A 26,469-nucleotide genomic window follows, 5' to 3' on the forward strand; every position below is an offset into this window, starting at 1 on the left:
CTCACCTATTGCTAAAAACATCCACCTGATGATGTCTACTTGACTCTGCAAAGCTTCATTTAGACAATACAATGTCTGGTGTCTAATGGCATGTCCCAGCACAGGAAGGTTGCAACTGAGTTGAGCAAAGATGTTTAAATAAAGCTGTGTGCTGCATGTCAATAAGGTGCAAATCCGTTTTAGCCAGCCTTAGAGGTATACAAGTCAACTCTTAAGTCAAATGTTTCCTAAGTGATTGGAAATCATAGCAAACACTTGTTATTGTTGTTGCCTGTGAAGTAGCTGGTTCAAATAAAAAAACTGAAAGCATAACCAACAAAGAAGAACCTTTTTATAGAAGAAATACTAATAATAAAACCACTTACTGAAAAACAGAGGTTGTTTGATTTTTGTGGAGAAATAACTTCTGACTTAGATCTTCTTCCTCAAAGAAACTGACACAGACGTCATGCTTCAAATCCATAAAAGTTCAAATAGAGTATTTTGGCCAAATCAATTTTCTCATATTAAAGCTTCCTTTTCTGTGCATCGAGAGTGTTTCAGGAGAACAATAGCCGTTTTCTCTGTGAGTATAAAGAGCCACTGTTCAGCTTCATCTGCTTTCCAATTCCACTTCCGTGGTGGCACAAGAAATCTCAGAGCCAGTTTGTGACAGCCAGAGCATGCACTCCAATGTGTGTATACACACACACTATCGCCAATGAACACACCCGTTACGCTTTGACACCATACTATTAATAGTCTGCTTAAAATGTGTCCAAAGAGAAGCATCCAGAAGGTGAGGATGTTACCGAGTGAGTTACACCGCGGCCGTTCGTTCAGAGCACATTGAATGAACGCATCAGTCTCATGGCAAGCTGCTGTGTGAATCAACTCACACAAAGCAAACTCAAAGCCACATGAAATAAATGTCAACACCAAGACAGGTTTAAGACTCTTTCCATCCTCTAGGTAACACACAAACACCATAAACACTGACCTGCCAGACACAAACATCAATTTGCCCTTCAAAATCCACAGATGTTGGTTCTGCATGTGTCAGCTGTCCAGTTTCTAGACTTCCTAAAGTGTCGGTGAGGAAAACAGTCCTGCACTGAGGCAGGTGAACACTATCATTCATAAATATACTCCAAAATACTTCCTATCTGACCAGCAGTGACTTTATATTATCACAAATAAAAAATTATTGTCAATAGGAGTTAATTCTTCTAAAAGTAGTGAGATGTGATTATGTAATTTGTCATTGTTTGGTGTCTGTCTAATTTTTTTTTTCTTAGTTGTAGCTTTAAAGAAATCAAATGGCCAAAATGCCAATAAACAGCAGTTTTAATGTTTGCATCCTAATAAGAATAAAGTCTCATGAAGATTGCACCGGATTTTCTCAATGCAAACACTGAACTAACACAGTTCTCATGTCTATGTTCAGGTGTGGGGTCAGATTATCGTTACACAGATTTAACAGAATCTTACAGCATTATGTCTGAATTTTATGAAAGTAAAATATATTTTACAGGTCCACACCTTAAATTAATCTGTTTCTGAATTTAGTGAACTGACAAAATTACTCTACTTGAGAGAACAGAGTGAGTCAACTGTTCACTGTACAAACACAAAGAAGCAGCATTCAGCTTCTATGCACCAGAAATGTGGAACAAACTTCCAGAAAACTGCAAAACAACTGAAACACTGAGTTCCTTTAAATCTAGAATAAAAACTCACCTGTTTAGAGTTGCTTCTGAAACCTAATCATAAAACATTAACCAATAATCTGATGTGCAAGATGTAATTTAATGCTTTATTGCTGAAAGGCGCTATACAAATAAAATTTGATTGATAAATTCATAATTGCCATAAATGTTATTTTAGGCCTTTTGAAGATTTATTTGAACAATACATTTTTAAGAGTAGAATAATTATAGAATTTTTTTTTTTTAAAAGGTGCATATAGGATGAAAATTAACTATATGCAAACTCCCACACTAGTATTTGCCTCCTGTACCCATCAATAACTGGTGCAATTCTATCTAGTTGTTTGACCAGATAGGCTAATATGGCTTCCTCTGCTGGAACGGACCGTTAACTAGATGCCATCCATTCTTAGTGGTTTGGTTGAAGCGCTACAATAACCCCACATCACGATTCTACCACCACAGTGCTTAACAGTTGGTAACATTTTCTTTGGCTTGAAAGTCTGTACTTGAATTTTCCAAATGTCCATCTCATCATCACAAATTTGAGGTCAAAATAGTCTCAATTCATGACAACATTAATCTGTGACACTGGTGTTCTAAAAGATCTAGTTAAAGTCAGGCTTCAGCTTTTCTAGGTTATTGGGTTGTTCCTAAACATCCTGAGAAATTTTCTTTCGCCTTAAGGTGACCGTTTGGTTCTTCTATATCTTCGCAATGTGGAGACCTTTCACACAAGTACTACTTAATTAATGCAGGGGCTTTAATGAATCCATTTCAAATATTGTATAAAAAAGGCTTAACTAAAAAAAATCTGCAGAATGTGCCAATGTTTTTATCCAAATAATCATCAGAATAATTGACAGAGTAATCAATAACTAGTAACCACTACTAGCTGCCCTAGTTTATACTGCTAATTCTGGAATTCACAGCTGTTAAAGTTTTCAGTCCGTCAAACATTCCAACAAGGAAGCACACATTTCAGTCATCTGCTTGAAATAATATCATAATTTTGAATCAGGTGGAATCTTTGCCAAGATATTCTTCTAATGAGACATTACATTTGAAATCAGTAGTTTTTACATAACCCATACAAGACTTTTTAATATAAAACACCTGAGCATGTATAGAAACAACATTTTGAGTATAAATCAGTCCAGAAATTTGGACAACAGGCTTCTGGAAAACAATTACCTCTAAAAATGATCTCAATCTTGATTAATTCCTTAAGGGATCCAAGCAGAACACTAGACTGAAATCCCAAAATGATAACTCATTGCAGTACTATTTATTTCTAAGAGCACAAAAACAGCAAAAACAACTTATTTAAGGGAGTTCTAGCCAGGTACAGATTGGCATGATTATATGAAGAGATAGAGAGAACTAAAGTCTTTCTAGATGTAAATAAAAAAATTAAATAAAATAAAAACACCCAAACACAGTCATAGCTCACTGAAACACCCTTTTATCGGGTTCCAAGGTACTTAAAACGTTTTAAATCTGTGTTTTTTAAGCAGACAAGCAGACCCTCCACAAAAAGCTCTTTTGCCAGCAGGGACCAACACACTGCTTTGATGATGATGATGCAAAAGAGGGATGCAGGAGGGGCGTTCAGCAGGGGTAAATTACCTGATGGTGGGTTGGTCGAGGGCCCGTAGCAAACTGGTGGGAGAGGGAGGAGAGGTCCAGCAAGGAGAGTGAAGCAGTGATGGCAAAGCGGGGAGAATAGAGAGCAGAAGAGAGACACAGATACGGTTTAGGATGAGCGATGGAGGCAGAGGCTTGAAAATACAATAAAAATACCACAGAGCAAAGCTTAAAAGACACATGGCACAAGATATATGACAACTTAGGAATACAAGATCTACTGAATGCATTGGTATAGGTTCAGGAGGCATGATAATGTGTAAACAAAACATCAAGATTTTATATTGTAATGATGCTTACAGAAAATTTCAATCAGATAAACACGTATGCCTTAATGGTTGTAATTTAATGTCTCTAATATATTGGATAGCCCAATAATAATACATTTAAAGTTATCTTAAATTTTGATGAGAAGATCCGTAGAAGAAGAGTGAAAGAAAGAAAAATCAGTGAGCGTGTTTCATGTACGCAGGAGGAAGATTGTTATAAATATTTAACAGAGTTCCAACAGTTCTGATCCCACATAATTTTGGACACAGATTTATTTCAAGGCTCAAATCCAAATGACATCTTAAATATTGAGAGAAAATATTAATTCGATATTAATATTTGAAATAAAAAGGGGAAAAAAAATTCTTAAACACTACAAAGGGGTGTAAAGATTTTTTTTTTTTTAAGCAGACTTGGGTTATTTATTTAGCCGTACTACCCGTTTTGTTTGCAACCTTGTATTACCAACAGACATGCTAATACTCATGCGTCATGTGTCAGAAAGTGCGTCATTAAATTGTTATATAAAGGAGTGGTGGGTAGCACCAGGGATACAGAATAATATAGCATAATTCAACCATCACCTTATTGTCCAATACAATAATAACGGCATCAGTTACAACATTCATATACGTCTCATTTGCTCACACTTCACTATCTCATCGGTTCTTGTGATGCTTCCAATATCTACTTCTGTGATGAGCTCATAGCAGTAGGTGTTCACATCTGACATATGAGATGAAGTCCAAGTTGCTAAAGTTTTCGGACTTGAAATATCACAGCCAACAAAAATCTCATTCCAAATAGTCCTGCTTCACTGCTGATATTGTGCACATTGATAAAAGACGGATTTGGAATATATTGTGAAGCCCTAGGCGAGGCTCCTCTGGTGGCCAATTCAGGACTCTTGGCATTTCTAAATGTACTTGTTTTGTTTAAACAAGGAAAAGCGTTTGGAGAAATTCTCCGCCTTTGGTGCTGCCATTCAAGCTGGCAGCAGCAGGTCAGGTATGATGTTCACTCTGTGATTAGTGACACCAGATAAAACCCAGTACTGTCTCTGGGATTTCATTAAAAGGAGCTTAAGCGCAGGACGGTGCATGAAGCACATATTTAGCACTTTTGAGAAAGGGCCTGTCTCAAGTTGCTATACAGTGAAATTGGTCCATTCCTATCTTACAATACATTATACACTAGAACGCTCACAAAAAGAGAAAAAACAAAGTGGCTTTGGAAAATGACAGTTGCGAAAAAGTAAATCTGGGGGAAATGTGTCTTGTAGTAGAAATGTATCTCAAGTACACTGACTCTAATTTAAATCAAGCTGTCAAAAATGAATCTAAACAAACAAAAACTGCCATAATCCAAACACTGACGTTACACAAATAGTTTAATCCATTTAATTTAGAATTGATGTTTTAATATGCACAGCAGAGACTGCTATGTGTGCTTAACATGACAGAAAGGGGTTATATAGTGGTTAACATGAAAGATAAAAAAAAAGGCACCTGCATAAACTCATTTTCTATGTGTCATCAGCGATAACACCCACAAGGAACTCATTAGGAAACAATACAGCCTCATTAAATTATTACAACTGTGTTAAGTACCTGGACAGTTCGATCAGACAACAAATTATCTCCTAGTGGCTTCTAGACTCAAGTTACTTTTTTTTCTTCCCCCCTCCCCCATTCCCTCCATTCACAGATGCCCGACTTCCAATAGAATCAGAATAGAGCTTAAAGTGTCTGAGGTGAGTCAGCTGGAAGTGTGGAAGCAGAGAGAAACTCACCGGGCGACTCTGTGGCTGTGCATTCATTGGCTGTGTTTGGGGAGAATACACTAAAGGAGTGGAGCCGGCGGTTTGCCCAGTGTTGTATGGTGACTGTCAAAAGAAGAAAGCAGGAGCAAACAGGTGAGAATTCTATACAGACTGAAACGTACAGCAAATCAATCATGACATTTCACAACATACAGGAAGAAATTATTAGAATAATACAACCACTGGCAGTGGAGGTCTGTGGGAGAAAGTGGTTTTCAGTTGAAGCTTAAGTACTCGGCAAAGATAATTGGTACCCTGAAGGACTCCCAATCCCGTGTTGCTTTATACTCAATCTAATGTGGCACAGGAGGGCTTAGGCAGATCTGCCATCCTTTAAGCTGCTGTCGCTGTGCTTATGATAATTGTAGTTTGTTCTGGCTGACTCGACTATTTATAGAATGCTGGTGAGAGACATCAGCTGCTTTGGGGTGAGGCAGTGGGCCAGTAGGCTATGACAGTAAAGAGGAACAACTGGATTCCTCACAAGTCGAGTCACTCGCTTCCAGAGACGCTGAGTCACGGTGTCGGGATTTATGCAAAGTAGGAGCTGCAGGGTTAACGCAGGTGCCAGCAGTGCAACGTCACTGTCTGACAGTGTTTATGTCTTTGGGATTCATGGACTGACTTTTTATGTTGGTAGTTTTACCCCAGCGAAGGTAATGCATGTCTCACTAGAGGGGGCGAGCGCTGAGCATTTTATCTAATAGCCCACACATTCATGTTCTGTCACTCTTAATTTAGTTACGGCGCAATCTTGTCTCAGTTATGCATTCATTGATCTCACCACAGCTACACAGAAAGAAACTCCTGGCAAATTCACACAAAAAAATAACATTCAAAAGGCAAATTAGTTGGAAAAAATCACAGGAGTTTTGACAAAAACTACACAGGACCTATGAAACCAATACTGTACACACACACACAGGAGTATCTCAACAAATGAGATTATCAAAAGGTAATTTACTCTCAATGCTTCTGTCTAAAAAGTGAAGCTCATGCCATACACAGAAATACAAGTATAAATGTATATGACTTTTGAATGTATCAAATAACTCTTCTGTCGACTGCAACATGCAGCAACACAAGAATATACCTCAAGCATTTTTTTTAAATATTGAAATAACTGTTTGCTTTGTGGTGGATGTGTTTGCCTTTTTCACTTGATTTATTTAATTTCTTATTTTTAAATTATATGGATTACCGTTTGTCTGGAAATAAAGATTTCTAATAGAGCACAAACATTAATTTCTGTTAATTCAAATGATTATGGCTTACAGCTAATGACAAGTCTAAACATGGAGAACTTTAAAACAGAAATGTTGACCTACTCAAAAGCAATATATCTTCTTGTCTTACTTTATATAATGCTAAGCATGTCACAGAAGCAATCAACCTTTAACTCTGTTGAGCATTAAGGAAGCCCAGATCTGGTTTAATGGCTGATTCAGCTCATCTGCATTGTTGGCTCTGGTTCGCCATCTTCCTCTTGACAACACACTGAAGAGTCTTTATGGTGTTTGGGTTGGCCAGGTCAAGCACAGGGATCATTAAACCAAGTAATGCAACTTCTGGCTTTGTCAGCAGGTGCCAAGTACTGCTGGAAATGAAACCAGCATCTCTAGTAAGCTCGTCAGCAGAAGTAAAGGAAATGCTCTGAAACTTCCTGGTAGACGATTGCGCAGACTTTGGACTTGATAAAAACACAGGAGACTAACAGCAGCAGATGGCACGGCTCCCTAAATCATCAGAGGCTGTGGAAATGGCACACTGAACCTAAGGCAACTTGAATATTTTTCCAAGTTGGACTGAGCGATATAGCTGGAAAAAAATATCACAATATAAGGATTTTATATCAGTTGATATTGATAATTAGTGATTAGATTTTGTTTTAAATAACTTAAATACTGTCAAACTGGTGACGCGACATTTCCCGTTCTAGCCACGGTTTCCTCTCGGGACGTTGTACTCATTTTTTCCCTTCACTCTACGTCGCTATTATTGACTTTTAAACAGTTATGAGGCACGGTTGCAAAATCTGAAACTGCTGCTGTGCAAGTTACTCAGCTTGTTAGTTGATGCCACCAAATTTGTTTAGCTTGCTGAAAGAAGTTGAGCATCTAAAGTTTCCCTCAGTCTACATTCCCCAGAATGCTGTGCGGTTCTGGATCAGAGTTCAGTTAAATTATCGCACAATCTGGAAAAACTATATATGGTTATTGACTAGTTGCCCAACCCTATTGAATACAGACCACTGAACAGTCGGGTTCTTTAGCAACAGTCATTAATACACTTGCTTGTGAAGGGTATCAATGACTGTCAACTGTTAATCCAGTACTTTTCCCCATGATGGCATAAACCATGACAAGGTATGAGATCTCTATATCAAACTAATCTGTTATTGGTCTTATATAATAATCAAATTTTCTTGCACTGAATTTTGGTCTTTCATTTGATATATGCCATAGTTAGCAAAAATAAACACTTGTAATATATCAGACTTTGTGTAGTTAATCTTGATTCTATGAGGTTGGTGAGGTCTTCAGAGCTGTAGTTTTCCCTACCATTGTTATTTATTGTGTGCAAAGACAAAAGCGTTTCTGACTAGCTTCAGAGTTCCCTATTATACTTATTAAATGTGATTTAAGCTTGGAAGTTACAAAGAAATCTGACTAGATTGTCGCTACCTAGAACAAATGTGTCAGAATTGAGGTGGAAGAAATCAGCTGTAAATATTGGTATTTAAAAAAAAATCATAAACTTTGCTTTTGAAATGCAATGCCATTTTTTGAATCATTTAGAGTTTTGAAAGTCCTGTTGGGTGATATTAAATTTGGGTGACTTGATATCACCCAAATATAAGCCAATAGTAACAGTTGTGCTTCTCTGTCAATCAGATTCCTCATTTCAGGCATGTGCCAAAATATTTGCAATATTTGAAAGTCATTAAAGTTGAGAAGGCTGAACATGCAGTCATGTTCAGCACTGCAGAACATGTCTCAGTGGGGCTTTATGATCTTATACTACGACATTAAGTCAGTGCACTCATGCCCATGATTCTAAGCTGGAAAAGAAAACGGTGAGAAAAAAATAAAATAAATATATGTATATTTAAGGCAAAAAATGTTATGATTCACATATTCCCTCAAATCTTTAAGTAACATTTAAAATATTTTCTTCTTTTTTTTTCACCTTGCAATCTGAAATTTTCTGAACCAGAATACAATACAACCTAAGAGTTTTCAGGATTCCAGCACATTTGTTCTCCAGACTAAAATCTTGCAAATGGAAACAATCGAGCTCGTTTTATTGTACGATTAATTCATTTATTGCAACAAGTTTATTCTTGGTTTGTTATTAAGCAATTTTAAAAATATAAATATTTTTTCCACAAGTTATGGAATATCCAAAGTCCACACAATTAGCATTTGATAGACGCTGTATTGCAAAATGACTTCGGCAGTAGGATTAGGAATACATTTTTCCATACTACCCTTTTTAGCCATACCTATCCTTATTAAATAACAATCCATCCTTTCCAGACAACTGGGAACCCTGTAAATAACGATGCTAAGAACTGATCCTTCAACCCCTAACATCCAAAGTCATAGACAGAAAAAAGAACGAATGAAGAGACTGACAGAAAGATGCAGAGAGGATGACGGCGGCCAAAGTGACAAACTCACCCCTCCGCCTGCCTCCCAGCCCTTAGGGTAGCGATATGGGGAAGCTGTGGGTACTGATACCTGAGAGAGCGCTGGGGAGTGGGCATGACCAGGCGGGGTTCCCGCCAAGTTAGGGTGTCCCTTTGTGATGTCGTGAGCTGTGTAAGCGGGGCCAGCGTGCCTGGGTACCTGTGCGGCATAAAAGCAGAGCGGTTAGCTGGCTTCGCAAAATGAGATGTGACGGAGGTATGCAGAGCAGGAACAGCAGTGGCAGGACTCGACAGGTGATTAGTCCTCCCCTCCTGCTGAGGAGTGTGAATTAAGCACTCAAGGTGAAGAATTGCTCCCAGTGTGTGTGCGGAGGTGAAGACCTGCAGTCAATGAAGCTGGCTGTGGTTTGATGAAAGACTGGCATAGTGGGCTGCACAAGACCACAGCCCAGATTGTGCAGTGAGAGGACACACAGACCTCAGATGGTTGAATAATTACATTATAACCCTACTCATCTGTAACAGATTGATAACACCTGGTGCAATAAATGCACTGCAGTCATACGAAGTCAGCCCAGTAATAGTAATAGAGCTGCACAGTGTGTAAAAGTAGCATGAGAAACTGACTGAAGAGAGCAAGTAGTGATCTGAATACTGTTTCAAGAATAATAAACATGACATTTTTTTCTTTAGGTCTTAAAGGAAATCTTTAAGGTTTGATGGTAGAGAAGAATGCTCAAGATCCCATAGACAAATAAGTGCTAAAATAGCTAATGGATGGTTAATCATTTTTATTTTTTAACAACTCTGCAGATGTGAGAGACCAAAAATGTAATTACAATATACAATTCTCAAATAAATCCAAAATCATTTCAGTGGGGCTACTAGTAATTTAGGAATTGATTAATCGTTAACTGGGCTATATAGACATGAAAAAATGTGTAAAGAACATATTCATAGCATTAAAAAAGCCAAAACTGTACAAAAACATTTTGCATTCTGTAAATATTTTCCACAATGATAGTTTTAGTTTCCTCTGATTCAAATTCTGTAAAGAGTAAAATAACTCAAATTAACTATCTTTTCCCTTTTAACTATTATATCAAAAAAGCACAAGACACTACATCTTTAATAATCAAGTTTGTCTGCTCAGTGATCAAGTCTTCAAATACTTCTGAAAGTTAATTTGAAACATGGCTCCTTGTGTTTGATCGCATATCCCACTCGCAGAAAAAAAGCGGAAAGTGAGTAATGAGGTTAAAAAGGAAGTTATTTTTAACAGATGATGTCAGCAGGTGAAACAAAAAAAGTTCTGCTCACTTTTCTGTCTATGAGAGGGAAATATAAAATCATTCAATTTTATATTTCATTTTTAAGTTTAAAATGAAACCGCACTGCTTCAAACAATTCCAGAGATCAAAATTTGTTATGAACAGATGTGTTACCGACTATTATAAAAACAAAATTAGACAATATAGAACAGATTCATATTAAGTCAAAATGTGACTTAATATCTGAATCTTTGAAAATATAGCATAAAACTATGGCATTATTTCATATACATGCTCTCCATTTTGTCTGATATGTGCCTGATTTCTAGTTACAGCAGTTGAACTGACATAATGCATCTACAGTAGAGATCCCTGCAGCATCTCCACAGCATGGCCCACTTCCCTCAAATGACCTGGGATAAAAACACTCGCTGCTGTTGCCAGGGGAGGAGCCTGCTCTACTTCAGGCCAGAATCTGATTCTAAGGACATACAGTAGAGAGTGATCGAATGGGGGAGGGGCAGTAAGCAGCTATATGGTGGTTATATGTGAAAAGAGAGAAAGTGGTAGCAACAACAGTGACCAAGTAATCCCCACCTCCACCCTGCACAACTACCATCCCATGTCATCAGCACTGGTTATTTCCACCAATGTCATCATTCTAACACTTTGCAACAACAGGGAAAGAAAAAAGCCATTCTTCAGAAGTGGAACATCTTGTAAAACCTTATCTTTTATACTGCTGTTAAATCTGAATGATGAATAGGCTTTCTTTCCGGCAAACAGAAGCGTTGCTGTACAGTTCGCTTAATGTTCCTCCCACATCTCCGAAATGTCCTGAGGACGGCTTTTCATGACAAAAAGTGCCTCTACATTACACCATTTAGCTCATAGCTACTGCATTTAAATACGTGACAGCATCATGTGGTAACAATTTAGCAGTCTTTCACTTTTATGCTTAGCGAAAAAACACCAGTCAGTTTCGTTTCAGGAGCAAAAGCAAATATAGGGAAAGCGAAACCAACATTCCCATCTCCTTAGATTGCAGTCGAGGCCCATCTAAAACAAGATACATAAAAACATTTTCTTTCAAAGAGATGAGGGGAAACATTTTGCTTTCGGGCTATACCACCATGTTCTTAAAAAAGAACATCTTATCAGAGTATGAGTAATGTGAGACGTTATTCTGACGCGTCAGAAGAATCTCTACACAGTGTCCTTACAGTATGTAAGACAGCTTGGACATCCAGCGTGTGCTTGACATACCAGGTTACTGAATATTACTATTCAGCAGTATGAATGCTCACATTGTTACCGTCGTGCCTCTTGATGTGAATGACCTTTTAGTTTAGAACTGACAGACGTGTCAAAGTCTATGTAGCTTTCAACCAAATATAATCGCTGCCCTCCAGATGAAAAATGTGAGGACTTATAAAAGCATTAGCTACAGGGTACATGGTCTTTCCTTCTTGGAATTTTTTTTGGTCCCTACTATGACCAAAAAAAAAAAGTCAATCAATTATCAGTTATAAATTATCTGATAAAAATCAGCATGATAAAAAATTGATCATGCTCATAAAAATCTGCTTGGTTTTTCGCCTAAATTTATTTGCTTCAATCCATTTCCAATTTCTAGCCAAACTGCTTTGTCTGTTTAGTGGTAATTAAGATCATCGGTTCATCCCATAGTAATTAAAGGTTTGCAAAGTTTTGCTACAAACATTTAAACTTATCTTTGCTACATTTAAACTTTATAACAAACTAGATCCAGTGATGTTGGCAGAAAATGTTCATAGAGATGGTCAGATCAGGCTAGTAAAAAGTTATATGGGGGCACAGTTAAAAAAAATACATACATTTTTCTAGAGGGCCATGGCCCCTCTTCATCTCCCCTTGGGGCACAACTGACTGGGTCTTCTGCATTTATAACTGTTAGTAGCAGGTCAGGTCTTCCTCTGGTGTAACCTTTTTCTATATTCTGTCCCCAAACTGTTGTCTACACTGATCCAGTGGCCCTTAGTGTACACTCTAGTTAAATATGTTGATTTTTGTCATGTGAGAAAACTAGACCACAAAATTATTTCAAAACTACCTTCACGCTGTATTTGATCACATCTGCATAACTCAACAGAAAACCAGACTTCTAGAGGGGAAATAAATAAATTGCAGCAATTTGGTTCCATAACCTTCAGTTGTATGCAAGAAAGCTAAAGAGGGATTTCATTTTTCAACATCGCAGTGAGTCCAAGCACACATCCAAAGCAACAGAAGAGTGACTTTGAGAGGAGGAAGGCCAAATACTGTAAAGTCAGAATGTGGTTTGATAGATTAATACCATACCGACCAAATGCTGAAACTGAACTAAAGGGACGATCAACAAAGTATTTGTTTAAGGGTGTTTACACTTAAACAAATACTTAAAATATTTATTAATTGCCTTCTAACAGATTTGGTTGTTTTATTAGTTGAATATAATGCAATATTTAATGTGTCAGACCACACATAGAAGAAATCTCAAAATGACACATCAGGTCTAATGATTTTCTTATTAAACATGTGACATTTTGACAGGTGTGCACAACTTTAAGAGCCACAGCATCAATGCAGTTCTGGTAGATTTGTTCTCCATCAATCCATAAGAGCAAAGTACATTGCTGTGGTTTGACAATTTTATCTTATCACTACGTACTCATCTGATCACCAAAAATAACTTCTGTGGAAAAATGTATTAGGCATGCAGCTTAGTGATTCAAATTGGGTCAAAAAAGAAAAAAAAAATATCCTCCACTTCTAGTTTGGAGTCGGGGGTAAAAACAAAAAAGAGTTTAAAAAATATGTTGACAGTATTGATCCTAAATAGTTGACAGTGATCAGAAATGGGTTTGCTAATATTGAACCTTTCAGTGAAAGTAACTTTGCAAACCAATTAAGTTTAATTGTGAAGCTTTTATGAAATGATGTAAATTATGTGTGTCCCTAGACATTCTGTTAGAAAAGTTTCCAAAATAATTTTACCCAATTATTTTGGGCAAAAATGCAGTGATGGATATTAAAAAATTAAAGGGCATCTCATTTAACTACAATGTCAAATTGTTTACTTCTTTCAATTTCAATGTCAATTCAAAAAGTAAAGGTTTAGGATATAAAGATTAAGTACTTGCAGAATATATTTATTACTAGTTATTTATATGAATATATTTCAGGTGTTTCAGTTAATTCTTGGAATTGGGGTTTACAGCTGATAAAAAATGTTTCTGTAAAGACAAGAATATTGCATAAGACTAATACAAACAACGTATTTCACAAAAGGGTTATGTTACGGCCAACACAATCAAAGGGAAGAATGTTGACTCGGAAGATGTCCAGAAGACAGTGCCAAGTCTTCTGTCCTCCATGTTGAAGGTAAGCCACATCACCAGATAAACTGGCTGATCACAGAATTTAATATCAATGGCATGTTGAGGAAGAGGAAACAGTGAGGTGGTAGAAAAAAAAAAAGACAGATCCAACTGGATTAACTTCAGCCTTGAGAAATTTGTGAAGCATGGGCCACAAGAGTTTGAGGGAGAATCACAAGACAAAGACAGTGGCTCAAGAGACACGGAGCAATTAAAGCGAGGATTTAAAAGCTTTCATAACATGAAATGTTCTTGTAATAATTTTCCCACTTTCCCTATTTGACTCGCTGGACAGTTTGCTGTCCTGCTGTCAGTGAACGTTACCAGATTTTAGCTTTCAGTTGAACCAAGACCTATCCATTTCCAGAGTTGGAATGAACTCTCACACGTGTCCGTAGGAAAACTTTCACAGGAAACAAACTCTGGATTTGCGTAATTCCCATTTTAAAAATCCTTTTATTGAAGACCCAATTTTCAAAATGAAAAGAAATGAATGTACAGATACATTATTAAAAACTTTGTAATAATACTTAAGTATTTTGAACTACTGAAATGAATCACATTTGCAATGAAATTCTCATCAATTGTGAAGCACCTATAAACTTAGTTAAATGGACCTCATCACTTAGAAAAAAAAATCATGTCTGCTTTCATATATATATATATTTTTAGAATATATGTTGTAGACACATACTTAGTCATTTTAAACAAATATCCATCAATTTCAAGCGAGGACTTCAATAAATAAAAGAGGTAAGTATTATCTGTTCTATGCCATCACTGAATGAATTTATCCCAGACACATTTGCTGCTCATTGAACCAGGAAAGGCCTGGCAGAGTTATTGTATCACAATGGGGCATTCCTGGTTAGATAAAGAAAAATCAAAACAAACAAACAAACAAAAAAAAAAAAAAAAAAAAAAAAAGAAAAAACATAAAACCCAGAGTAAAGAGACTCACGCTGTAGACAGCGACTCCAGGCTGTGTGGAGAAGAGCCGTTCGTCCAGTGAAGACTGAACACGAGGAATTCTGGGGAGTGTGCGTTAAAGAAAATTCAAGAAATCTGAGAACTAAAACAAGTGTTCTGTTAGAAAAATTTGGACAGCTTTGCAGATAAAAAAAAAAAACAAAAAACAAAAACAAAACAAAACAAAAAAAAACAAAACAAAAAAAAAACACTGTTAACTCTACATGCAGCAAACTGAACCATCCATCCATTTTCTTTACACCCTTGTCCCTTAGTGGGGTCGGGAGGGTTGCTGGTGCCTAGTTTATAAAGTGATGCACAGGAGATCTAAGGACTTCAGATAAGTTCAGCTTTTATCAAACAGTGACAAAACTCCGCAAAAAAAAAAAAAAAAAAGAGTGATTGATTTGACTGCAATTGCTTCAAACTTCGGAGGAATTCACAGTGAAGGGCTTTCCCTAAACCCCAGTGGCTTGTGTAGTTAATGTGATGGATCCCCAGATCACCCCACCCAAAATGCCCAATCTCTCAGAGTACACTATGTACCTTCATCATTTTGCAAGAGTTGAAAGGAAAATCTGACATGGATTTCTGGGCTACTTCACACAGGGTGACTGCCAAAGCAGAGGATTAGACAACACAGGAAGAGCACAATCTGTATGCATTCTCCTCTCCCACTGCTTGTAGAATAATAATGATAGCTTATTGATTCCCCAACCACTCATCAAAAAACACACATCTATAATGCTTTTGGCTTTAAGGCCAAGTGAACTTTCTTTACAGATTCTGGAACATGTAATAATGAGACTCTAAGATGAGACATCAGTCAGACGTTAGGAAGGACGGACAAAAGAGGAGAATGTGTAATATTCAAACAGCAGAGGGAAGCCCTCCGTTTAGTAACCTGCTCAGGCAGCCGTCTGTGACAGGCTGCCTCACACACCACTGATCACATGGTTTAAGGGAAACAGAACGTCTGGCTCTCTTCCTTTCACCCAAATCACGCCTCCTCCTGTCCCAAGCTCCCTTCCTTCACTCCCCTCCTGCCTGGAGAGGCCCGTCATCTTTGCTGGACCCCTGCCAGCGCCCCTACCCGCCCAGCGATACAACAGAGAGGGCGGGAGATAAAGAAAGTGAAGAATCAGTCTTAAAAAAAAAAAAAAAGTCGCAGATTCAAAACGCGGAGGCACAGCAGGAAACACAATCTGTTTCACTACCGGGGAAAATTTCGAAAAACAATACGTGCCCCTGCCGCCGCCTCCACTTTATGCGTATACACACACGGATATTTGTAGCAATTAGCGGTTGACGTTCTCCATCAAACGACAGTTTAGGTGGGAGGAAGCACAACATGTTGTGTAAAGACACTATATTATCCCTCAACTGAACTCTAGAGGGGGAATTGAAATCCTGAAAGCCTGATTCCTTAAGGATTCACGCAGCCTGCATCATCCAAGAAATGCAGCATTGCAAGTAATGAAAAATGACTATTTATGACTCACAGTTAGAAAAATAAGTCATGATAAAGGAAACGCTGTCAAACATTGCAGTTTCAGCACCCTCAACGTGTGGGTTTTATTTGTATTTGACAGCGTAAACATATGACAGGACTTTAAACTGTTGTCTGAAAAAAATCAATCAATAAAAATAACGTTTCTTGTCTGTTCCATTGAATAAAAAATACAAATCAGCAACGGAATAACATTAACAATCGGTTCTATTTGGGAAGGGCATTTATTGTATGGCTTATCATTTATCATGATATATTTCTTATAATAATTGTGATTTATCATCATGATAAATTTCAATTAATGATTTTAAGCCCCTCCTCCCGTCAAAAAATATATATCTGCAGCAATGTTGGTTTTGCCGTTTTCTCTTATTTTTTTATTGAGAGAATAAATAAATTATTACAGTAACCACAATTACTATGTGTGGAAAGTGATGCAAATCCCGCTTCTTTATGTGACTGGTGCCCTGAAGAAGCGCAGTATTGGTATTTGTGGAGCTGGGATTGCTTTCCCATGCAGTCAGAGTTATTGGCACAATAGTACCAGAAGATATCGCGATAGAACCAAGTCCAGGTCTCCCACTCCTAAGCTCTATACTACCATTGGCTGGCAGCAATAGCTGTGACAACAGGCCATAAACCATAGAGCTGAAGGTGAACCCAGGTTAAACCTGTCCTGAACAGGTGCGCCTCCACCTGCGATCCAGGCGCTGATACAAGCAGGAAAAGCAGATGCAAAAACGATCAGAGGAGGTAAGATGAGGTGAAGAAATCCAGGACAAAACCCCCCCAAAAAAATAAAAACAGGACTTTCTTCCAGTCGCAGCCAAATGGCTCGAAGCCAGCATGCAGATTTCTGTTTTCTCCAAAGGAAAAACACCTGCAGTCATGCAGAATGCATCACATTTTTATACGCTGAGCTCTAGATCTCCAACATATGACATTCTGAGGAAACTGTATTCCACAGAAGAGTATATAAGCAAAAAGAGGCAGATTTTACCTCCCGCCCCCAAATTTTTATTTTTTTGCACCCATTCAGAGAATTGCTTAGCTTTCTCATCTGTAGCAGAGTTCTTTCAATATTAAAAGCAACTCTGGATTCCTATTTCCTACAGTTTCAGAACAAACAGATCAAAACTGAGATAAATTCCCCCTTCACCACCGCAGAACGAATACTTTCTGCCATAAGTATAAATATTTATTGTGCAATATGTGCAATTATGGGCTCTTGAAGGATAAAGCAGTATCCTAACACAAGATCAAATGTCTTGCGGTGAAACATCATCTCAATCAGGCCCTTCTTGAGGCTGACCGAGTAACCAGAAAGAGGCAGATGCTTCATAGATAAATGCAGCACATGCAAGTCAAAACCAATCTGAATGAGAAACAAAATAACTGGGTTTGGGTCTGTTTAGGTTCTGCAGGGAGTAAAAAGACAAGCATAAAGTTAAAACGCTCTAGTACTGCTAAAACAATCTGCAACTTATCAATACTACAAAAAAAAAGATTAGTGACTGACATTTTGAGACATGGATGTCAAAAATAAATTAAATTTCATGGTTATAAGGTATTGAGGAAACAGTAACCTCGTCACCTTGCAGAGCATTAAAACTCACATTAAGAATTTGCCTTCTTACAGCCAGAAAATGTAGCGGAAAACTGTTGTAAACTTGCTAAAAAGCTTAAAAGATGCTGTCACATTGTTTCCCTTTCTTGCCATGTATGGTGGCATATTGAAAAACATCTATCCCCGTTCTAATTGTGAGGAAATGAAGGGATTTTGTGGAACATAAAGTCACATCTGAAGTGTCATCTGATGCACTCCCATGGTGTACAAATCACCACAGTGCTCATCTGCGTCAATATGGACGAGGCATGGGCGATATGACTGTCTTAGATTGTTAATGATTACAAAATGTCGACTGACTGCCAAGAGAGAAATCATGAGATCAGTTATACGGAACCTTTTATGCACTGCAGTTCCAAGCTTTGACACTTCAGTTTCATTTTCCTCCCTTTTCCTCAACTTTAAACAACTTTTTGAATACTGGTTGTAATTATTCACATAAAGGTAGTATATCAGTAATCTAGTCAACAGAAGAAAACAAATTCTTATCAAAACTATATTTAGTGGACGTGTTACGATGCATCCCAGAGATATTTAATTCACCAAAGAGAACCAAGTCTTATAAGCAGTTGTACTTTGGCTTTTGTACGGGCACATGGAAATATGTTTTTTTTTTCTTCCCACTGCTTTCAAATAGGACAGCCCTGCAGCTGCTGCTAGTTAGAGGCCAACGGTGACTCAATCAAATGTAGCTGGACACCTGCACACATGGTCTGGTTTTCTGTCTTTAACTGGTTACCAGCAGATCAGCTTTATTGAGATACCAACAGGGTGTGATTACATTCGAAAAGACATATAAAAATAATAAGAGTTTATGCTTCCATCGATAGTCAACTTCACAATAAAAGCCTTATCCAGGTGCAAAAATCTTTGAAATTTAAATAGCATGAGGCTAATGAAAACCAGCCAGAGTATGTTTGTGAGAAAGTGATAAAAATTACCACCACTTACTAGCCTTGAAACTAGTAAGTGGTAGCTATTGTGAAAAACTTTAATACATTTTTTCACAAAAAACATGATAAAAATAAAACTCACACCGTTACATAAGTGTTATGTAGACATGTTAAATTTTAAAAGAGTGTTATTGTTCTGTTTGAAATTAACATGAAACTGTCAACTGCATAATAAGGCGATGCTTGAGAATTCCAATGTCATTTCGTCTTTCTAAGCCACTGAACAAAAAGTGACTATAAAGTATTGCGACGAATGTACAAAAAATTCTGCAACGAGGGTTTCGAGTGATGGAAACTCAAAGATTTACCAACTGTGACTCCAAACATCCCATAATCATCCTCACAAATAACCTGAGGATAACATTTAGATACCGTAGCTTACACACCAAATTTGAGGATTGACAAACTAATGTGCACTCCTTTTTCATTTTTCAAAAATCATAAAGTAGCTTCAACCACTCCTCCATGTCCCCTTACCCCCCAGTGACACATAAGCCTTGGTTAGGAGAGTAAAGCTGCTGTAGCTCATGCTTCATCATTAGCTTACTGTAAAGCCACTTAAGTGCTGAGTATGTGGGAGAGGGAGAAAGGAAAAGACATGAGGAAATATAGCCTTACAGACAGCAGGGGTGTGATCAGGAGGATGATACTGCGTGATAAACTGTAATCTGCCATTGCTGAATAAATAAATAATTTAGGGGTGTAAAGTTTACAGCCTAGTAACTAAATAAATCATACATGGAGACCAGGAAAATTAAGCAAAAAAGGGTCAGAGTGAGAGGTGAGATATTTCTGCCGACTTGGCTTATCCATCCAAACGTCACTTAAATTAAGGGGTGCTATCTACAATATCATAACTTTACACATATGCAGCTTCTTTATTTAGAGAGGGGGGCTGGAGGAATTGTTATATCTCATATAACTATGGTCCAAGTTTTGCACACACCTTATGGAAAATGCAGTATTATGTTTGAATGAGCAGATGTACCTGGAACTGCCAGTGCTGCACAGAGCTTTAAGTGGAGGTACAGGAAGTGAGTGGAGACAGCCCAGATGGTGCAGATACAAACGTTTCTTTCCCCTGCAGGCTCACTGGCCACTTACAGTAACACACACACACACAGTGTGTATTTGTGTGAAGCAAAACTCACAAAGCTCTCACTGCCTGTCTGCTGTTGCTGAGACTGCTCTTTCACTACAGTATGAACAATGGATGGATGAATGGTGGCTCAACACAAGCAAACTAGATCTTAACGGTTCTAGATGACTGCAACACAAACTATAAGCAATTTTTAGAAAAGTTAGGGGAAAAGTTGAGCAGAGATTCAGTACAAAACAAATACATGCTTCCTTAAAGACTTATGGGAACGATATGAATTCAAACCATGAGGAACTCCAGAAAGTCAAAAAACATTAAAAGGAAATGCAACAACCTCAACAGCTGGTTAGTACATCAGAATATGGCTGAATCAATTAATCATATTAACATGATTAAATGACTAGCTAAATAATTGACAACTAATCAATTAATTGTTAACTGATGTATTCAGGCTCAAAAAAGACCATTCAATGAAAACAAGATATTCAGAACAAAAATTAAGATAAAACTGTGCAAAAATATAGAGTTTGCTGTAAATATGTTTTAGCCAAAACTTCTCAAGTGACATAGCTTTAGTTCCACTTGGTTCAGTTACACTAAAGGAATGTTGCGGTATTGAATTTTAAATGTTTATTTTCTTAATTTTAAAAAGGAACATAAACCTTTGTTTATTTGCATATTTTTATGCATTTCTAATATTGCATTAAAAATGGTTAAATGAAAATTCTGTGGAATGTGCCATTTTTTTATTCAAATAATCGTCACAATAATGAATTAATTGATAACTGGAATAATCATTAGTTACAGCTCTACCTCAGACACAATCATACTTTCATTTATTACATGAAGTGTTATTTCCCTATAAGTATAAAACTGCTAATAATGTTATGTTGAAGAATTAGCTCATTGCTTTCTGAGGAAAAGTGAACTATACAACTGCTGATGAGACAAGCAGGGCAAACACAAAAGCAAAAGAAGGAGCAACTTCCCTCTTTTGGGCTACAGTGACAGCAGCATGATGGGGAGGTTCGATTTCTTCTACTCTTTGGATAACGTGACATCCTTTCATCCATAAGACCTGAATATCTCACCGAGTGACACACATGACCAAAATGGGAGAGCAAGATGCTGAAGCCTCTAGGCTGGGTCAGGAAATGTCTGAAAAGAGATTTTTCAAAGATTTTATGGATGAAATGTGTGCGACTCTCGACAGACCAGATGGATGGGCCTGCGGCTGGATCAGTCACAGGCACAGAACTCCACTTCAAGTCATATGCAAGCAAGGTGGAGGTGTGGTAAAGTACTGCTGTGGGCTGGTATTATTAAAGATGAGCTAGTTGAACCTTTTTGGGTTGCAGATGGGCTCGGAATCAAATCCCAAACCTACTGCCAGTTTGTAGAAGATACTTTTTTCAAGCAGTTGGTTAGGAAGAAGTCTGCATCTTTCAAAAAGAATGATTTTTATGCTGGACAATGCTTCTTCACATGTATCCAAGTACTCCTCCACAGGACTAGCCAGTAAAGCCATAACATATTAAGAAGGTATGACATGTCCACCTTCCTCACCTGACCTGAACCCAATTGAGAACTGGTGAAGAAAAACAGTCCACCTCTCTGAACAATGTCTGAGAAGCTGTCGTTGCTGCTGCATGAAGAGTCAACCGTCGACAAATCAAGAAACTGGTCAATGGAATGCTTATTACTGATACTGGAAAGAGGCGTGGCTGTACTGGTTACTGATTATTTTTAATGTCAAAAATGCTTATTTGAACATTTTTGAGTCGTTTATAGTTCTCATTTAAACAGATGAAAATATGAAAAGTTAGAGTGGAAAATGTGTTTTCCATGTAGCTGCATAATAATTCTGCACAATAGCGGCTCAATAACTGTGCACATAAAAACATTCTCCTAACAAAGCCAAAACCTCACTTTTACCTTCTTAAACATTCATGTTTGAGATTTAGTTGCTCCTTTTGGATTAACCAGGTGAATTGTTGTTGGTGATTACTAAAAATAATCATCCAGCATAAGACTTTCCTTATAGTTGTGCACATAGTGTTGTTATGGTGTATAAAGTAAAATGACAAAGTTTATTACACCTAAGTCAACGCTTTATAAGCCACTTTCCTTCAAGCTTGTTAGAGTATGTTTCTACCAACTTTGCACATCTAAAACAGACATTTCTGGCCATTCTTCTTCATTCAGATTGGATGGAGACAACCAGTGAACAACAGCCACTGAGTCACATAAATTTATTTCTTGAACATAAATTTCAACTTTGGTCCAAGCTCATAATTTTCACTACCTGTTTTTTTCTTTTCCCCTCTGTCACAATAAACCAGGCTTAGTTCTATTCTTGATTTTCTTGAGGACCAGAGTTGGGAGACACTCCTCTCTGCTTTAATATAATTTTTTTTTCAGATTTTCATTACAGGATCATTATTCTTCTACACAGATTGAAAATTGTGGGGTTAATGCAGCGATAAATAAATAATTTGAAGGGGTGCGACTACATTAGCAAGGCACTGTACATCCTGTTCTGGTCAGCAGGGGTGCACAACAAAACCGTACTGACTGTTCTTGACAGGGAAAGGTTCAGATTGAACACGTCAAGAGTTATTGGGTTATCACATTCACAAACCCTAATTTACTCAAGTTGTATATCTTTGTGCTGCAGGAGGAAATCTCCCTGATAAAAAGATGCACACTCAACAGAGACTGAAGCTCTCTCGCAGTGTTTTAAGAATATGGGAAAAGATTTCGCAGTAGCACTGGGGAGATTCTATCCTAGCTGCCAATAAATAAATAAAATTGGCTAGGGTCTTCAAGGCAAAAGAAACAAATAGTGCCGTCATTTAAAAGAATCACAAACTAAGGATATTTACTATAAAACTTTCAGCAGCAACAACACAAAAGGTAATTATTCTAAATACTGTGCAAAAGAAAGAACTGTCGGTATGCAGGTTGTCTTCATCAGCCCACTCCCTCCCTGGAAAGAACAGCCCTGCATGCTGGCTCATCTCAACTCAGCAGTTTATTTATAACAGCCCACAGTGAGTATGCTCATGAGAATATTCCGTCGTGCAGACTGCATACACCTGTCCCGAAATGCAGGAATACACTGTTGTACGAGCGACCAGCTGGTTATAAACACAGCAAAGCTGCACAACTGCAAAGGTAGGATTACAGTTCACTGATTGTTACTGGAAAAGGTCCATTTGTGCAAACATCTGGTCTTTGCTCCAACCATATATATAAGGAACTTTGCAAACTTGCAAAGCAGAAAGTGACAAAAAGGCGGAAACCCTTTTGAAGTCAGATGAACCCACTGGACCATGAATGTGAAAACTGAAGGGATGCCAGATGAAAAGACCAGGGGCAGTTGGGGGAAAAGCCTGCAGTTTTCTCAGCTGGGACAGCAGAGTGGTGAGGTAAACTATGGGGGGATGGAAGGAAATGAGAGGGGGGGCCTCGGCAAGCTGGGTGACCTGGGCTTTTGTTGGCAGATGGTGGGAAGCACCACCTTGGCCTCTCACTTCGAATGCTAAGCAGCAGCGCTTTTGTCTGGCAGGCGCAGCAGCAGACGCATGCGCCGGGTGTTTCTCGGACAACCAGGAACAGACACGAACTGTGTGTCCACACACACATGCCACGCAGCACCGCTGTGCCTCTGTAAACCTCCACACATCTCAGGACTCCGCAAACACACACATTCTCCAAGCAGGAATTCCCATATGCCAGGAGCCCCCCTGACCAGACGCAGAGCAGCACGCTCCCACACTCCTGACCTCAGAGGCCGAGGCGGAGCAAGAGGTCAGATGAGCAGCAACTCTCCGAGGGACACGTTCCTCGAAATTTGAAAATTTTATTCGAGACAAGGCTAATAACACAGGGAACACACACCTATAGAATTTCTCAGCAGAAATGTGCTTATTTTAATAGCAATTATGTTAATTTGCTGTTCATTCAATTCCTTTTTATGATTTATGGTGTCATGTAGTATTAAAACTCAAAACTAAGAATTAATCAATAGCATCAAATGCACAGCCTAAAACTACCACGTACACCAATTTCTAAATCTGCAATGCTGACAATGCTATAAATTTTTTTAAATCATGTATTTACTGATTGTCTGGCTTTTGTCCATGACCCTTAAAAGTTGCATGTAGTCAAGTACAATTTAGGGGTGTCCCAATCTGATACAGATATCAGAAATCAAGTAGTTTAAATAACTTAAGATGATTATTTTAGGTAGGTACGGGTAAATGAATCAGATGTTCTGATAGCTAATGTTGTTTACTATTGTTCTCTGTTTGAAAAATATCATCTGACCAAGCCTTCTTTAACATCCACATTACAAAATAAGTAACAAAACTACCGTATTTTCCGCACTATAAGGCGCACCTAAAAACCTTCAATTTCCTCAAAAGCCGACAGTGCGCCTTATAACCCGGTGCCCCTTAAATTTGCACCAATATTGAGCCACAACAGGTCTAGCAACTACGGTAAGCAGCCGCAGACTTCATTTTCCCCCGTAGAAGTAGAAGTGCGCGGTGCATGCTGGGATAGTTGTCAAAACGCGGGTTTGTTAATAAAGTTTGATAATACATTTAAAGCCAGGGGGGAGAGGCGGGGGAAAGGAGACAGAGACTGCGGCAGCAGCGTGTCGGTTGGTCTGTGTTACCCAGATAGTTGGGCACAATATTGCAACACCAACACTGTGAGTGAATCAATGACAGGGGCAGCCTACTATATAAAGTACTCGGGGAACACTTCTTTACAAATGTGGATGTGTAATAATAGAGTACAGCACAAACTGGCAACCCAAACTGAAGCGTCTATTCTATGCGCCTTATAATGCAGTGCGCCTTATATGTGAAAAAAGTTTTAAAATAGGCCATTCATTGAAGGTGCGCCTTATAATCCGGTGCGCCTTATAGTGCGTAAAATACGGTATGTATGATTCATGCTGATATTGTATTATTAAGTAAAAAAGTTGTATGGGGACACTCAAAGTACAAAAACCCCAGAGGGCTCTGCATGGTCGGGCCAAACCGCCGAAATCAGTTCTCATTGTCGCAGTTGCATGATAAAAATTGCATAATTTTCTTCTCAGCCTCGTGTCATCTGCCCCTTTTTTTGTCAACCATTTTGGTGAATGTTTTCCCCCTCCTTTGCATGCGAAACTAGTCAGGATTTCGGGGGGGTGTTTGCTTATGTGGAAAATAGCACCAATAACTCAACTTCAAGAAGCCTTAGTTTCAGCCACAAAGCTGGATGGATAGTTTTAAGTAACAACTGTATTAGGCTGTAAGGAAGGACGTACTGATGGACCAAAACGTAAAATTTTAACAACTGCCTTTGTTCTCGCCCAATGCTGCAGGTGACTGTCCCAACAATGTCTTTTCTTTTTTTGGGCTTACGGTAAAATGGAAAATAAAATGAGATGTTGCAATAAATCAATTATTTCCTCCTCTGAAGGAACTTGTGAACTCGTAATGGTGGTTTCCTGTCTGTCATGACTGATGGTGTTGACTATACTCTTGTAAACCTCAAATATGGAAAAACACCATAGGAACTCGGCTTGGTGTGTCTTGTGGACTTTGAAGGTGTGTCTGAAAACAAATGTCCCGAAAGCACGTGACATCAGATTTACGGTTCAACTTCGGTCTGACTATGCAAGGCGCCTAAATGATGGGTGTTCAGCCATTGTCCTGCTCCAATACAGCTGATTCAAATTGTCCAACTTCCTCTGCATGTCAAAGTATTCCAGAGGCCTGCCAATGAGCCATCATTTGACTCAGGAGTGATGAACTAAAACATGCAGGACACCAGCCCTTGAGAACTGACTTTTGATAGCACAGCCCTAAATAATTTCACTTACAAATAGTGCACAATGAGAATCTGCTTATGAAAACTGAACAAATTGATTAAAAATTGGATAAATGTACATTATACTTCTAGAAATTTGGAGTCCTATTTACAGTTATTAAATGGTCCTAAACACCATGATTCCAACTGTGCTCTTTACAGCTGGACTAGTGGCTGTAAAACCCATGTCCACCTAAAGCTAGAGGTGAAGCAATCAGGCTTTTCCTAACTTAAAATCAATGTTTTTTAATATATTTTGTCTGTTAATTTTAATAAACACAAGATTCTTTAAGAGTTAAAAGAACAAACTGAAAAGATTACAAGATTATCCGCAGTTATTCATCAAAGCATATCTCTAATCTTTGTCTGATTCTTATTAAATTCAAATGGTTGACTAAGATATATGTTGATCAATGCATTTATATAGTAAGGAAAACATTTTTGTTTTCAATATTTGACAAACTGACCACCGACCAGAGCCTATCAAAAGAAGATTATCAGATTTCAATCTCTGATCGTCTAGTTCATCTCTTGATATGTAAATGGTTCAAAGCACATGAGGGTGTGGGATACTATCTACAAATTGAGAATACATCAACTTTTGTTATACGTGATGTGGTACTGCAAATAAAGTTCCTAAAGGATTACCAAGTATCTATTTGTATTTTTCTTTGACTACTAATTCCACAGTC

The 26,469-nt window shown here is 38.0% G+C and overlaps 1 protein-coding gene across 5 annotated transcripts in view; it reads right to left on the bottom strand.

Annotated features, from left to right (window-relative positions):
* eif4g3a (eukaryotic translation initiation factor 4 gamma, 3a) overlaps positions 1-26,469 on the bottom strand; it is a 57,328-nt gene that overhangs the window by 28,820 nt on the left and 2,039 nt on the right. For 3 of the 5 annotated variants that reach the window (XM_081606916.1, XM_081606915.1, XM_008409083.3), the window contains exons 2-5: positions 14,710-14,779; positions 9,111-9,278; positions 5,398-5,490; positions 3,318-3,350 (exon numbers count right to left, since the gene is read on the bottom strand). In XM_081606916.1, coding sequence (XP_081463042.1) covers positions 3,318-3,350; positions 5,398-5,490; positions 9,111-9,278; positions 14,710-14,779 — 364 coding nt within the window. The remainder of the gene's footprint in view (positions 1-3,317; positions 3,351-5,397; positions 5,491-9,110; positions 9,279-14,709; positions 14,780-26,469) is intronic. The other 2 variants (XM_008409096.2, XM_008409097.2) reach the window with 1 other exon arrangement.

This window comes from Poecilia reticulata, chromosome 5 (assembly GCF_904066995.2).
Source record: "Poecilia reticulata chromosome 5, P_reticulata-male-v2, whole genome shotgun sequence".
Classification (NCBI taxonomy): domain Eukaryota; kingdom Metazoa; phylum Chordata; class Actinopteri; order Cyprinodontiformes; family Poeciliidae; genus Poecilia; species Poecilia reticulata.